The 12,930-nt window shown below is 42.5% G+C and overlaps 1 protein-coding gene across 1 annotated transcript; it reads left to right on the plus strand.

The window, feature by feature from the left end:
- Positions 1 to 9,196: 9,196 nt before the first annotated feature.
- Positions 9,197 to 12,630, plus strand: LOC139196489 (uncharacterized). Its single transcript, XM_070822553.1, has 6 exons — positions 9,197 to 9,579; positions 9,678 to 9,998; positions 10,166 to 10,273; positions 10,359 to 10,404; positions 10,602 to 10,733; positions 12,340 to 12,630. Exons 1-6 carry the CDS (start codon positions 9,371 to 9,373, stop codon positions 12,421 to 12,423), a joined length of 900 nt encoding a protein of 299 aa, XP_070678654.1. The 5' UTR covers positions 9,197 to 9,370; the 3' UTR covers positions 12,424 to 12,630.
- The last annotated feature ends 300 nt before the right edge of the window (positions 12,631 to 12,930 follow it).

The following is a 12,930-nucleotide window of genomic DNA, read 5'->3' on the forward strand; positions in this document are numbered from 1 at the left end:
ATAGATGAAAGGAGGCGGAAGAGGGAGAGAGAGAAAAAGTCTCTTGGGTTGGATTTCTATTTTGGGGCAGATTCCAATTTTTGTAGCACCTTCAGTATTGATGAATTGCTTGTACTTTTGTCCATTATGAAACTTGGGACTTTGGCTTGTTGTTGGATCTATTATAATATGTTTGGGAACATATATAAGTGAATAAATAAGAAGGAAAATTTTGGGCCCTTGTGGGTGTAAAACAAAAAATGTTTATGTTTACCCAAGTGTTTTTGTACAAGTTCAAGGGCATCTTGGGTTTTGTGAACAAAATTTGTTTATTTGGAGCAAAGTTTTGTGTTGAAGCTTTGTAGGTGAAGCTTTGGTGTTGAAGCTTTCTAGGTGAAGCTTTGATGGTGAAGCTTTGTAGATGAAGCTTTGTAGATGAAGCTTTCTAGGTGAAGCTTTGATGGTGAAGCTTTGTAGATGAAGCTTTCTAGGTGAAGCTTTGATGGTGAAGCTTTGATGGTGAAAGTATGTAGAGGGAGCTTTCTAGGTGAAGATTTTTTAGGTGAAGCTTTGTAGGTGAAGCTTTTTTAAGTGAAGCTTTTCGGGTGAAGTTTTTTTTTTTGGGTGAAGCTTTGTGGGTGAAGCTTTTTAGGTGAAGCTTTGTGGGTGAAGCTTTGGAGGTGAAGCTTTTCGGGTGAAGCTTTTTGGATGAAGCTGTTTTTTTTTTTTTTTTATTTTATTTTTTTTTTTATTTTTTTGGCGCTTGACACGGTCTTCATTTGCTTGTTTTGTAGTGACTGTGGAAGACGGATTGCTTTCTGATTGAGAAGGGTTCCGACATCGCTTGCTATGAATGTAAAAGAGTGAGGGCTGAGTTGGCTAAATTACCTCTTTATTGAATTCATTGCCAAATGGCCTTCATTACATAGGATGCCGAACGGCTATAGCTCAACACTTGTACATCGTGAGTCTATTTGTAGTAGTACTTCAAGTGATCAGCGTTCCATGGATGGCCAAGGGTCTTGCCATCGGAGCTTCTAAGTGTGTAAGAGCCAGGGCGACTGATGCCAATGACTTCATACGGTCCATCCCAGTTTGGACTAAGTGTGCCTTCACTCGGGACTCTGTCGCAGAGTAATCTTTTCTTTAAGACCCAGTCTCCTATTTTGAAAGAACGAGGCTTGACCCTAGAGTCATAATAGTTGGAGATGCGCTGCTTGTAGGCGACATTCCTCAAGTGAGCTTGGTTTCTGTGTTCCTCGACTAAATCCAAGTTGAGGGTGAGTTGTTTGTCATTTTCACTTTGAATGTAGTTCTGGACTCGGAATGTTGCTTGCTCGAGCTCAACAGGGACAACCGCCTCTGTGCCAAAGGCAAGTGAGAATGGAGTTTCTCCTGTTGAAGTCCGATATGAAGTGCGATATGACCAAAGAACTTGGGGTATAAATTCTGGCCAACAGCCTTTAGCTTTGTCCAAGCTGGTTTTCAAAGTGCGCTTGATTATTTTGTTGATGGCCTCAACTTGTCCATTAGACTGGGGATGAGCTGGAGAGGCAAAGCATAAGTTGATGTTGAACTTAGAGCAGAACAACCTGAACTTCTTGTTGTCAAACTGTCGCCCATTGTCAGTGACTATCGCATTGGGAATGCCGAATCTACAAAGGATGTTCTTCCACACGAAGTCTTCTATCTTTGCCTCAGTAATGGTTGCCAAGGGTTCTACTTCGGCCCACTTTGTGAAGTAGTCCACTGCAACGACTGCGTAACAGACTTTGCCCTTCCCTGCCGGCATTGGGCCGATCAAATCAAGTCCCCACTGGGCGAAGGGCCAAGGGCTGATCATAGGAGTAAGAGGCTCTGGAGGGGAATGAGGAATAGTCGCATATCGTTGACATTTGTCACATGAGCGGGATACTTTGATGGCATCCTGGTGGAGTGTTGGCCAGTAATATCCTTGGCGAAAAGTCTTGTGTGCTAGGGACCGAGATCCAGCATGATCTCCACAGACTCCCTCATGTATTTCCCGAAGGACGATTTCCGCCTCGGCAGGCGTAAGACACCTTAAGTATGGCAGGCTAAAACCTCGCTTATAGAGTTGATCATTGATGATCAGGTAGCGGATAGACTTGTATCGAATTTGCTTAGCCTGGACTTTATCATTTGGAAGGGTGCCATGAGCAAGGAAATTATAGATCGGGGTGATCCAACTATCCCCCTGTTGTAAGTTGCATACTTCTGCGGCCATGGTGCTTGGTGTTGCCAACAGTTCGACATGAATTTTTCTTCCAATCTTGTCTTCCACAGCCGAGGCGAGGCGAGCCAGGGCGTCTGCATGACTGTTTGCCGCTCGAGGAACTTGGGTGATCTGGTAGTGGAAGTGCTTGAGCAAAAGTTGTGTTTGCGCAAGATATGCTGCCATGGAGCTGTCCTTAGCATCAAAGTTGTTGGTAACCTGGTTGACCACTAATTGGGAGTCACTGAAAATATCAATTTGTTTAACCCCGAGGTGTTTGGCCAAACGTAATCCTGCTAGAAGGGCTTCATACTCGGCCTCATTGTTTGATGCCTTGAATTTGAAACGAAGAGCATACTCCATTGCTACTTTGTCGGGCGTAGTCAAGACTAGTCCCGCTCCACAGCCCTGTTGGTTGGATGAGCCATCAACATACAGACTCCATGCTGAGGTCGTTGATTCTACTTTCTGAGCTTCCGATGGTAATGAAGCTACTGCTTCAGGTGTAGAAGCAATGTCAACAGGATATGTGAAGTCGGCGATGAAATCTGCTACTGCTTGACCTTTTTCGGCTGGTTTTGGTTGGTAGGAGATGTCAAACTCACCCAATGCTATCGCCCATTTGATCATTCGTCCAGACGTGTCAGGACTCTGGAGTATCTGTCGAAGAGGGTGATTGGTAAGCACGATGATGGCGTGTGCTTGGAAATAAGGGCGAAGTTTCCGAGCAGACATGACCAATGCTAGAGCTAATTTCTCAATGTTGGAGTATCGTGTCTCCGCATCTTATAGGGCCTTGCTAGCGTAGTAGACGGGCCGTTCGACACCACTGTCCATTCGAATAAGAACAGAACTGACTGCTGAAGCCGAAACCGATAGATAGATGATGAGAGTGTCACCAACTTCTGGTTTGGAGAGCAGAGGGGCTTTACTCATGTACTCTTTGAGGTTCCTGAATGCCTTGGCACATTCCTCCGTCCATGTAATGTACTTCTTATTTCCCTTGAGTGCTTTGAAGAAAGGAGCACATCTGTCTGTGGCCTTAGAGATGAATCTGGTTAAGGCTGCCACCTTGCCAGTAAGGCTTTGGATGTCTTTTGAAGTTATTGGTTCTTTCATGTCGAGGATTGCTTTGATCTTTTCAGGGTTAGCTTCAATGCCTCGTTGGCTAATCATGAAGCCTAAGAATTTGCCAGAGCCCACGCCGAAGGCACATTTGTTGGGGTTCAACCTCATTCGATACCTCTTTAGAATGGTGAAAGTTTCAGATAGGTTGGTGATGTGTTGGTCAGCATGTTTGCTCTTGACTAGCATATCATCAACGTAAACTTCCATGCTCTTCCCAATCTGTTCGGCGAACATTGAATTGACCAGTCTTTGATAAGTTGCTCCTGCATTCTTTAGGCCGAAAGGCATGACCTTATAGCAATACAGTCCCCTGTCAGTAGTGAAAGCCGTATGTTCTTGGTCTGAGGGGTTCATGAGGATTTGGTTGTATCCTGAATAAGCGTCCATGAAGCTCAAGAGCTCACACCCTGCCGTAGAGTCTATAAGTCTATCAATGAGAGGAAGAGGGAAACTATCCTTCGGGCATCCTTTGTTTAGGTCGGTGTAGTCGACACACATTCTCCACAAGACCTTTTGAAGCAGGAGACTTTCCTTGGTCGGATTTTTCTTAACAAGGACAACATTTGCTACCCATGTTGGGTAATTGACTTCACGGACGAAGCCTATGTCCTTGAGTTTTTCAACTTCTGCTTTCATCGCCTCGTATCGCTCAACATCATAAGATCTTCGCCTCTGTTTTACTGGTTTGGTCTTGGGATCAATACTCAAGTGGTGACAGATGATATCGGGAGAGATGCCCGGCATATCTTTATATGACCAAGCGAAGACCTCGGCGTTCTCTTGCAAAAAGGAGATCAGCGAAAACCGAAGGGGTGGTGACAAAGTAGTGCCAATCTTTACCATGCGGTCTGGATGGTCTTTGGAGATAGAGACATTCTCTAACTCTTCAGCGGGTTGTGCTTGCTGGGTGAAGGAGTCATCTCGAGGGTCGTCGGGTTGACTGTTGCTATCAGGAAGATCCAAGTTCGCTTCATCTAGGCTGGTCTTTACGACTTGGTTATGTATAGAGAGAGTCTCTTTGGGGACAGACAGGTGTTGTTGTTTGACTGAAGTGTTGTAACATGATCGTGCACTAAGCTGATCTCCTCTGATGTAGCCGTTGCCATGGGGGGTTGGAAATTTCATCAACAGCATATGCGTGGATACCATAGCCTTGAGATCATTGATGCCTGTGCGCCCAAAGATGACATTGTATGCCGTTGGGCAGTCAACCACTAGGAAGTTAGTGGTAATGGTAGCCGTGTAAGGGCCTGTACCAATAGTAAAGGGTAAATGTATGCTCCCTAAGGGTTGCACGATATCACCGGAGAAGCTTATCAGAGGAGAAATCGAGCGATCGAGCAAGTGTTCAGCTACACTGAGTGCCCTGAAAGCTTCGGCAAACATGATATTGACCGAAGCCCCTGTGTCTACGAGGATTCGCCGAACATCAAAGTTGGCTATGTGAGCCTCCACGATCAATGGGTCGTTATGAGGGTAGATGATGCCTCTTTCTTCCTCAGGGTAGAAACATATCGGATCCCAGTTAGGCTTTTGATACTTCCCTCCCCTGATGTCTTCCACGTGAAACACTTGGTGACCAGGCCTCAGAATTCGTTCACTGTTTTTCATGGCCCTATTGGAAGATTCAGATATGGGTGTGCCGCCGCTTATGGAATATATGACATTCACCTGGCGTTGGTTACGGTTATCCCTTTGAGGGTGAAGAAGGAATTGATCAATTTTTCCTTCTCGTGCCAAAGCTTCAATACGATCACGGAGGATGATACATTTCTCGCTATCATGGCCGTTATGCTCATGGTAGCAACAAAACATGCCCGCGTTATTCGGAGGCGTGTAATCTGGGTGCCTCGGCTTTGGCTTTGGTATCAGGTGAGCTATGCTGGGGTAAATGGCCGCGCATGTGGCATTCAAGGGCGTGTATGTCTCATACCTTGGGGTAGGGGGTATCTTGACGCGGGTTTGACCCACTGCATTGACTGCCTGGGGGCGAGCGTTATTGTGGTGATACCCTTGGTTATCGGGATAGTGTCCCTTACTCTTTTTACTGAAAGGAGAGTGGTGAGGATGGAAATCCTTCCTCTTGCCTTGAAATTGATATGTCTGTTGATTCGGTGAAGCATTATGCAAGGCATGGGGAGGTGCCACTGCTGTTTGGAAAGTCGAGGTCTTCTCATTTAGGTGAGTCTGGCTTCCACCTCCCACTTGTTGATAAAGGATGGTTGTAGGGGGTTTCTCCTGATATGTCTTTGCCTCGGCGGAGGCATGGTTATAAGCCTGCGCCATCACCTCAGAGTAAGTCTTCCAAGTATTGGCATTGATCATGTATTTAAAGAAACAATCACGTAGGCCTGCCGTGAAGGCTTTGAGGGCAGTCTTGTCGTCTGCCTCGGCACACCGGGAGTATTCATGGCTGAAGCGGCCAGCATACATACGTAATGACTCGTCTGGCTTCTGGCGGATAGTGTACAAGTCATCTGCAGAGTGCAAGCGATCGGTTTGGAAAATGTGTTGGGAAACAAATAGTTTCCTCAATTCCTCAAATGAGTCTACCGTCTCAGGTGTAAGACGACAATACCAATTTAGAGCTCCACTAGAGAGGGTGGAGGGGAAGAGAAGACATCGCTCTTCGTCGGTGTGCATCCGGTATGCCATGGTGGACTCGAAGAGGTTAAGGTGCTCAATCGGGTCCTCTTTTCCAGTATAAAGTTGCAAGCCAAGCTTTTGCTTTGTCTTTGCTTGAAGGGGGGTGTTGAGGATCCTCCTTGTAAGAGGGCCAGGCCTGGGTTGGTTCCAGTCAGGTATTTCAGCCTGACGTTCAGCCTTCAACTTGTTTACTTCCTCAAGAAGTTGTAGGACAAGGGGGTCCTGAGCGGAGTTATGTGTCACTGGAGCTTTCTTTCGTAAATCTCCATCTCCTATTGGAATTAGGAAGGTTTGATCAAGGGCATGTGATTTTTCCCTGGACTCGCTGTACTGGCTTCCAGGGTATGTCTGTCGGAACACCTCTGAGTCCCCTGTACCCTCATGTTTCTCTAGGACTTGTTGCCCCTTCCCCAAATTGGTGGCCGGCTTGGGCCGTGGCAGGGGACCGAGTCTCTCAGAAATCCTTGGGTCATTAATCTTTGAGCTTATATGGATGGAATTCTCTCGACGTTGCTTCAGGAAATCCCGACAATCGCGAAAGACGGCTTTCGATCCTTCTGCCCCTTCAGCAAAGAGGTGTCTCCCTCCACTTCTCATGGTTCGGGTCGAAGCAACTGGGTTAAGAGAAGCCTCATGTTGATTATCAAGTCGAGGGGTAATCTGTTCCCTATCAGGGATATCTATGTCGAATGCATGTGACCCTCCATGTTGAAGGGCACCCAGTTGATGGTTGACTTCCACGGGGGCAACAAGCTCGCGTGTCTGAGCTTGCCTAGCTTCGTGGAGTGTCTCGAAGAGCTTCTCATATTGCTCCTGGAGGACCTCATTCCTCATTGCTATCTTGTTGTTCTGAGCTTCCAACTCATCGACTTTCGCTTGAAGAAGAACTCGTTTTCCTTCCTTCTTTCGTTGTTTCGCACTATGTGCAAGGGGGGTGTCATTCTGTGTGCTGTGGCTTCCTTCGCTTCCCATGTTGGAGAGGGATGCCTGATCAAAAGAAAGTGTACGAATGATAGAAACCAGCTTGACACAGCTGAAGAGAGTAGGAATAAGTGTCGTTTCCCACAGACGGCGCCAAATGTTGATGCACAAAATCAGCGAAGACTTTGGTACAACAGAAAGTGTCAGGTTTTATGACCTTCGCTTGGTTGCTTCGATCACTAGTGAGGATAAGTACGTAAATGAGTAGAGACAGAGAAGCAAACACAGGATGTACGTGGTTCACCCAGATTGGCTACGTCCACGGAGTAGAGGAGTTCTTATTAGTAGTGAAGGGCTTACACAAGTACAAAGGATCAAGCTCTCAATTTAGTGAGTTCTTGTGAATGATTTAACACAAAATGGCATTAGGCAATATTGTGGGGGAATGACCCCTATTTATAGAAAAACTTGTAGCTTTGTCACATTGACATGTGTCATGTTATGATTGGTTCTTGATGTTGACACGTGCTGCGCTCTGATTGGCTTCTAATCTTGACACGTGTCGAGTAGTGATTGGCCTCCTGGTCGGAGGGGAACTCTTCTGGGTCCTTGACAGTATAGCGTTGGCCGGTGCTCGGTAGTTTCGGGATTGGTCAAGTATGGTACGAACAGAAACATTTCAACATTACAACAAGCCATATAAGACATTCATCCAAATATTTGACAAATGCTACTCGAATTCGCACAAATATATGCCCTGCTTCCACCACATATTCCAAGAATTTACTTTTAAGGTCAGAAAATCAATGATAGCCTCAAGATGCCAGTCAAAATTCTAAATCGGTATCATGAATATATTACAACATTTCATCTAAATTGGTAATATATTCATGATACCCTTCTTATAATCGGTATCATAAATATAAACTTTGGTGCACGTAACTCCCTAGTTTGTTTTGGATGAATGTCTTATGTGGGGAACTTTTTGTTATTATAACTGGTTTAAACTTTATGAATATATGACTGATTTGATTGATCCTTTTGTTTTATTTTTTCTCTAAAAAAAAAGACAAACAGGTTAAAAAGGGTAAATGTGTAAACGGGTATTAATGGGTTACAGTTAAATGGGTATGGTTAACCGTTTATAAATGGTTATGGGTATGGGTATAACCGTTTAGGCAATTGTCCAACGGGTAAATGGTTATGCGGGTATGAGCATAAACGGTTATAGGTAAATAACTACGGTTACCCGCCCGCCATAACCATTGCCCATCCTTAAATGCAAGTTCTCATTTTCTCCTTAGTCTATGGGTTTTTATCCTACCTACGATTTTACCATAGCGAGGTTTGTGAGTGTTACCTTTTATGCATTCATTCCGTTTGTTTTGAGACTTGCATTCGCTCATTCTGCTAACTAGACGAGATGACTTTATCAACTACTTCATCATCATCCTTGAAGATTCCATGCAACATCTATTTGAATATTTACATACTTAAGGGGGACTGTTGTGACATAAATTCTAGCACATGAGTGGTTGTATAATTCATTAGGAAATTGTATTTAGATACTACAATATGTTATTCCTTTTTTATTCTATTGTTTGTAAGGCAAGTAATCCTTTCCATTTTACTATAAATAAAAGCACAAGAAATGAAAAATACACATCCTAGAAATTCCTCAACTCTCTCTTCTCTCTCTTTGCCGCACCCTCTCTCAGAGAAATTAGGCCACAACAAATAAAAGTATGTAGTGTAAACTAAAAGTTGGTAGATTAATGAGGGACATATGTGAAAATCAAATAAATAATTTTTTCAGTACATTAAATATTGATTTTTAAGTTATAATGAAATTTGCGTGACAAAACAATCTAAAATCATTTGACAAAAAGAAAAAACAATTGAACGGGAAAGGCAACTAGGGAAATATAGCTAGCATTTCTAGAACAAATTATTGTTTAAGAAACCACCAAAATCTTAATCAAGTATAGTAATCTTCTACATTTTAGATTTAAACTTGGATACAATAAAAGTACATTGTTTTAGCCAACTTAACCAGACACATGTTTGCAATAGGCACAAAGATTAGTTTGGGGAGTTGAGATCCTCTTCAGATCTCATTGTCCAAAGCCCGAGGACCTTAAAATTCAGATTGTTCAAAGAGAGAGATAAGGACACTTGTTTTTGTGTGAGATGGTGGCCAGCGGAATGGATTCATGAGAGCTAGAGAATTCAATTTAAGTGGTCCAGATTTCTTGGTTCTTGAACTCCTAACAGTGAGATTTGGGGACTATCTCAACTCAGTTTGGGATGCAAATAGAAATCATTTAAGTTCACTGGTCTCAAAAAAGAAAATGTGAGCCCAAAAACAAAGCTGACTTTAGGCCCAACTCAAATAGTCCAGACGCAAACCCAGAAAAAGCAGCAGCGAAGAGGTAGCAGAGAAGGAGGGAGTCGAAGTGGGAGATGAGCGAATCGGAATTGCCAACGAAAGAGGCAATCGTGCTGAGAGGGCACGAGGGCGCTGTATTAGCCGCCAGGTTCAACAGCGATGGAAACTACTGCCTCAGCGCCGGCAAAGACCGAACCATCCGACTATGGAACCCTCACCGCGGCATCCACATCAAGACCTACAAGTCCCACGGCCGTGAAGTCCGCGACGTTCATGTGACCTCGTAAGTCTCGAACTTTAATGTTGTCCTTCTGTCTTTCGAGCTTTTTGATTGAACCCAAATTTCCAAATTCCGATGAAAACATGTAAATTGTTGTTTAGGGACAATTCCAAATTGTGTTCCTGCGGAGGTGATAGACAAATATTTTACTGGGATGTGGCCACGGGTCGAGTGATTCGAAAGTTTCGGGGACACGAAGGGGAGGTGAATGCTGTCAAGTTCAATGAGTATTCGTCGGTTGTTGTCTCCGCTGGTTTCGATCAGTCGTTGCGTGCTTGGGACTGCAGATCTCACAGCATTGAACCAATTCAGATAATTGACACATTTACAGATAGTGTAATGTCTGTTTGTTTGACAAAGACCGAGATTATTGGTGCAAGTGTTGATGGAACTGTTCGAACATTTGACATGCGTATTGGGAGGTAATGTTGTTACATTGCCCTGAAAATTCAGAGACGAAAAACCCCATGTTTTTAGTTCAGCTGTACCGCTTTGTTACTTTGTGAAAATGCTAATACGTAGACACACCGAAGTTTAATTAGAAATTTCGTGAGCTTATTGTGACGATATTTAATGTTGTATTACATAGAGAACTATCCGATGACTTGGGGCAACCTGTAAACTGCATCTCAATGTCAAATGACGGTAACTGTGTACTGGCTGGCTGCTTAGATTCAACTTTACGCCTTATTGATAGGTATACATTTGAGTTTACTTATTGTAGATGTGTAACTTGCTTAATTTGCATGCACGCTCCATTCACTAACTGTTTCTTATGATAGAACCTCTGGTGAATTGCTTCAAGAATACAAAGGACACACTTGTAAGGTTAGTATGCAGCTGTGTACTGTGACTCCTCTTGTGATTTTTATTACTATACCATCCCCTTCATGCGTGTTCTCGGCTCTTTTGGTCACTTTTTCTCCGTATTTAGTGGTGATCTTGCAATATTTGACATAGGGTACTACGAAAGTTTTACTCTCTTGTTCATGACTTATCATTTTAATTGGTTATTTCTGTACCAGTCTTACAAATTGGATTGTTGCCTTACCAATACCGATGCCCATGTAACTAGTGGGTCGGAGGATGGTTACATTTTCTTTTGGGATCTGGTAGATGCATCTGTGGCAACAAGTTTCAGAGCGCATTCATCAGTGGTAAAGCTTATTTTTCTTTTCCAATCATTGTGTTTTTACTTTTAAAATAATGTTGATGTTGAATGCTCATAGCGCCTCTTCCTGTTTCTTGTGTATAAAGTTGTACGTGTGACTAATCCAGCCAAATTGAATAAGATTGTCAACAAATTTAAGAATAATCAGCTGCCTTTCATCATATTGTTTCAGTTCTGATATTTTTCTTCTTTTTAAGGTGTATTTCTTTGTGATTCCTTGTTAATTGTTCTGTTATAATTTTGACTCTCCTCTGGATCTTGCTCTTTGATGTATCCTACAATAGACTACACTTAGAAAATTAGAGAATAACTAGAAACACACAAGATTTATACTGGTCCGGCAGAACTTTTGCCTACGTCCAGTTGTGATTTCCTTGGGTAGAGAAACCATGGCTTCTTTGATTAATAATAGAGTTACAGTACTTTTGCAAAATCCTAGAATTAATCCCACTTTGTCCCTCGACTATTTCTGGCTTTTTCTCCCAAATTTCTAGCATTGCCGCACCCTTTTTATAAGTATAGGGTGTGGTTTGCATGCCTGTTTTCTGATTAAGTTTTCTATTTATGGAAATAGAAAGTACACTTTCTTACCTATTCCAATTAGACTTCCAGGATTCCTAATCTAATTGTACAAGGAAACTATGATTCTTTCCTAGTCCAGGAGAAGAATCGGTGCACCTTTAATTTCCCTAATACAATCCTAAACAAAAGAGGACACTAACTTTTATGAGCCAAAATCCTAACATGTTCTTCTTTTTTAATTTTCTCTATATTTTTTTGCTCTTCAATTGTGGTAGCTTTTGGTAAAGCTTTTTCTTTCTGTATATTGTTGTGAACTGGTACATACTAATATGTCATCCTTTTTGTTCTGATTTATTGTCAGAGTAGACAAACATCATGGAGGTTAGTCCTCCCTCTTACGAAATGCTCCCCTCAGATAGAATTAATCAGACTGTCCTTGAAGAACTTGCTTTCTCCCCAGAGCAAACTCCACAATAACTTGAGACTGAGTCTCAAGGGCTTGCTGCTTGCTGGGTACTTTCATAATGTATTAGTTTTAAAGTGAAATGGTAAAGAAAATGCAAAACGAGTTAAAACTTCGATGGTGGGTATGGAAAACACAAACTGAAAAGACCAAATTGTGAAATAGTCAAAGTTTAACTGTCACAAAACTATTCTATGATCTCAAGACAAACTTCGTCGAGGAATTGTGTTGCAACATTCATCGTGATTGTAAGGGGTTTAATAGTAGTTTATTGGTTGCAACATTTTATCATTGCTATGCTTCTTTCTCAAGCAAACTAGTTTAAAGAATAAAAATTTTTACATGTACATTTGATTTTGACCTTGACCATATATGTTTCCTGTTCCTCCGTGTGTATTGTTATGTGGCCCAGGATCTGTTCCGGGGGAAGAACCATACCGTTGTTGAAATATGCATGTTGATTGTTGAATGAAGCGATCATGAGTCATCCCCTGAGGACAATAACACTAGACATCTTAGTTTGCGAAAATGTTCAAGTTTTGTTTTCCATGTAATAATGGTTTGGAATACAATGTTAAACAAAAGTTGGTTGAATTTTCTTTTATAGGTCACAAGTGTCAGTTATCACCCAAAGGACAACTGCATGATAAGTTCGTCTGTTGATGGCACCATTAGGGTGTGGAAGACTTGAAGAAGCAATTAAGCAACTGGACCTCGAGGCGTAGCTATTTTATACCAACTATCTTGCCCTCTTGCCCTCTTGCCCTCTTGCCCTGCACGGAGATTTTCCAATGACTATTCTAGTGTTCAAAGGACAAGTACGTTCAAGCACCTTGTATTGATGATAGAAATTTGTTATATACATTGATTGGTTATATATTTCAGAACTTTCCCTCAATTTGCACAATGTTTTTGCATGGACATAGAGCAGGTAAATCTCCAATCATGCCCAAGCCAAGCGCCATTTTGAATAATAATCGAAATCCTGTGAAAGAGTGAGAATCCGCAAAGATGAGATAATTGCTCGCACACAAGGGAAGAGAATTCTCTCGTCTGATGCTTGTCACTAGAGTTGGTCCCCGACGGATCGTTCGAAAACTAACATTGTAGAATTGCTAAATGAAAACAGAAATCTTTGCAAAAACAAACCAATTAAAAGCAGGAGAAAGCACATACATGGGAAACTAAGTTGAGAGGA

Source organism: Malus domestica, chromosome 01 (assembly GCF_042453785.1).
Source record: "Malus domestica chromosome 01, GDT2T_hap1".
NCBI lineage: Eukaryota > Viridiplantae > Streptophyta > Magnoliopsida > Rosales > Rosaceae > Malus > Malus domestica.

Bases quoted from the DNA above. Each gene is read 5' to 3' on its own strand.
- LOC139196489 (XM_070822553.1), top strand. From the start codon at position 9,371: ATGAGCGAATCGGAATTGCCAACGAAAGAGGCAATCGTGCTGAGAGGG. The intron at 9,580-9,677 runs GTAAGTCTCGAA...ATTGTTGTTTAG, and splicing joins CGCGACGTTCATGTGACCTC to GGACAATTCCAAATTGTGTT. The intron at 10,405-10,601 runs GTTAGTATGCAG...TTTCTGTACCAG, and splicing joins ACAAAGGACACACTTGTAAG to TCTTACAAATTGGATTGTTG.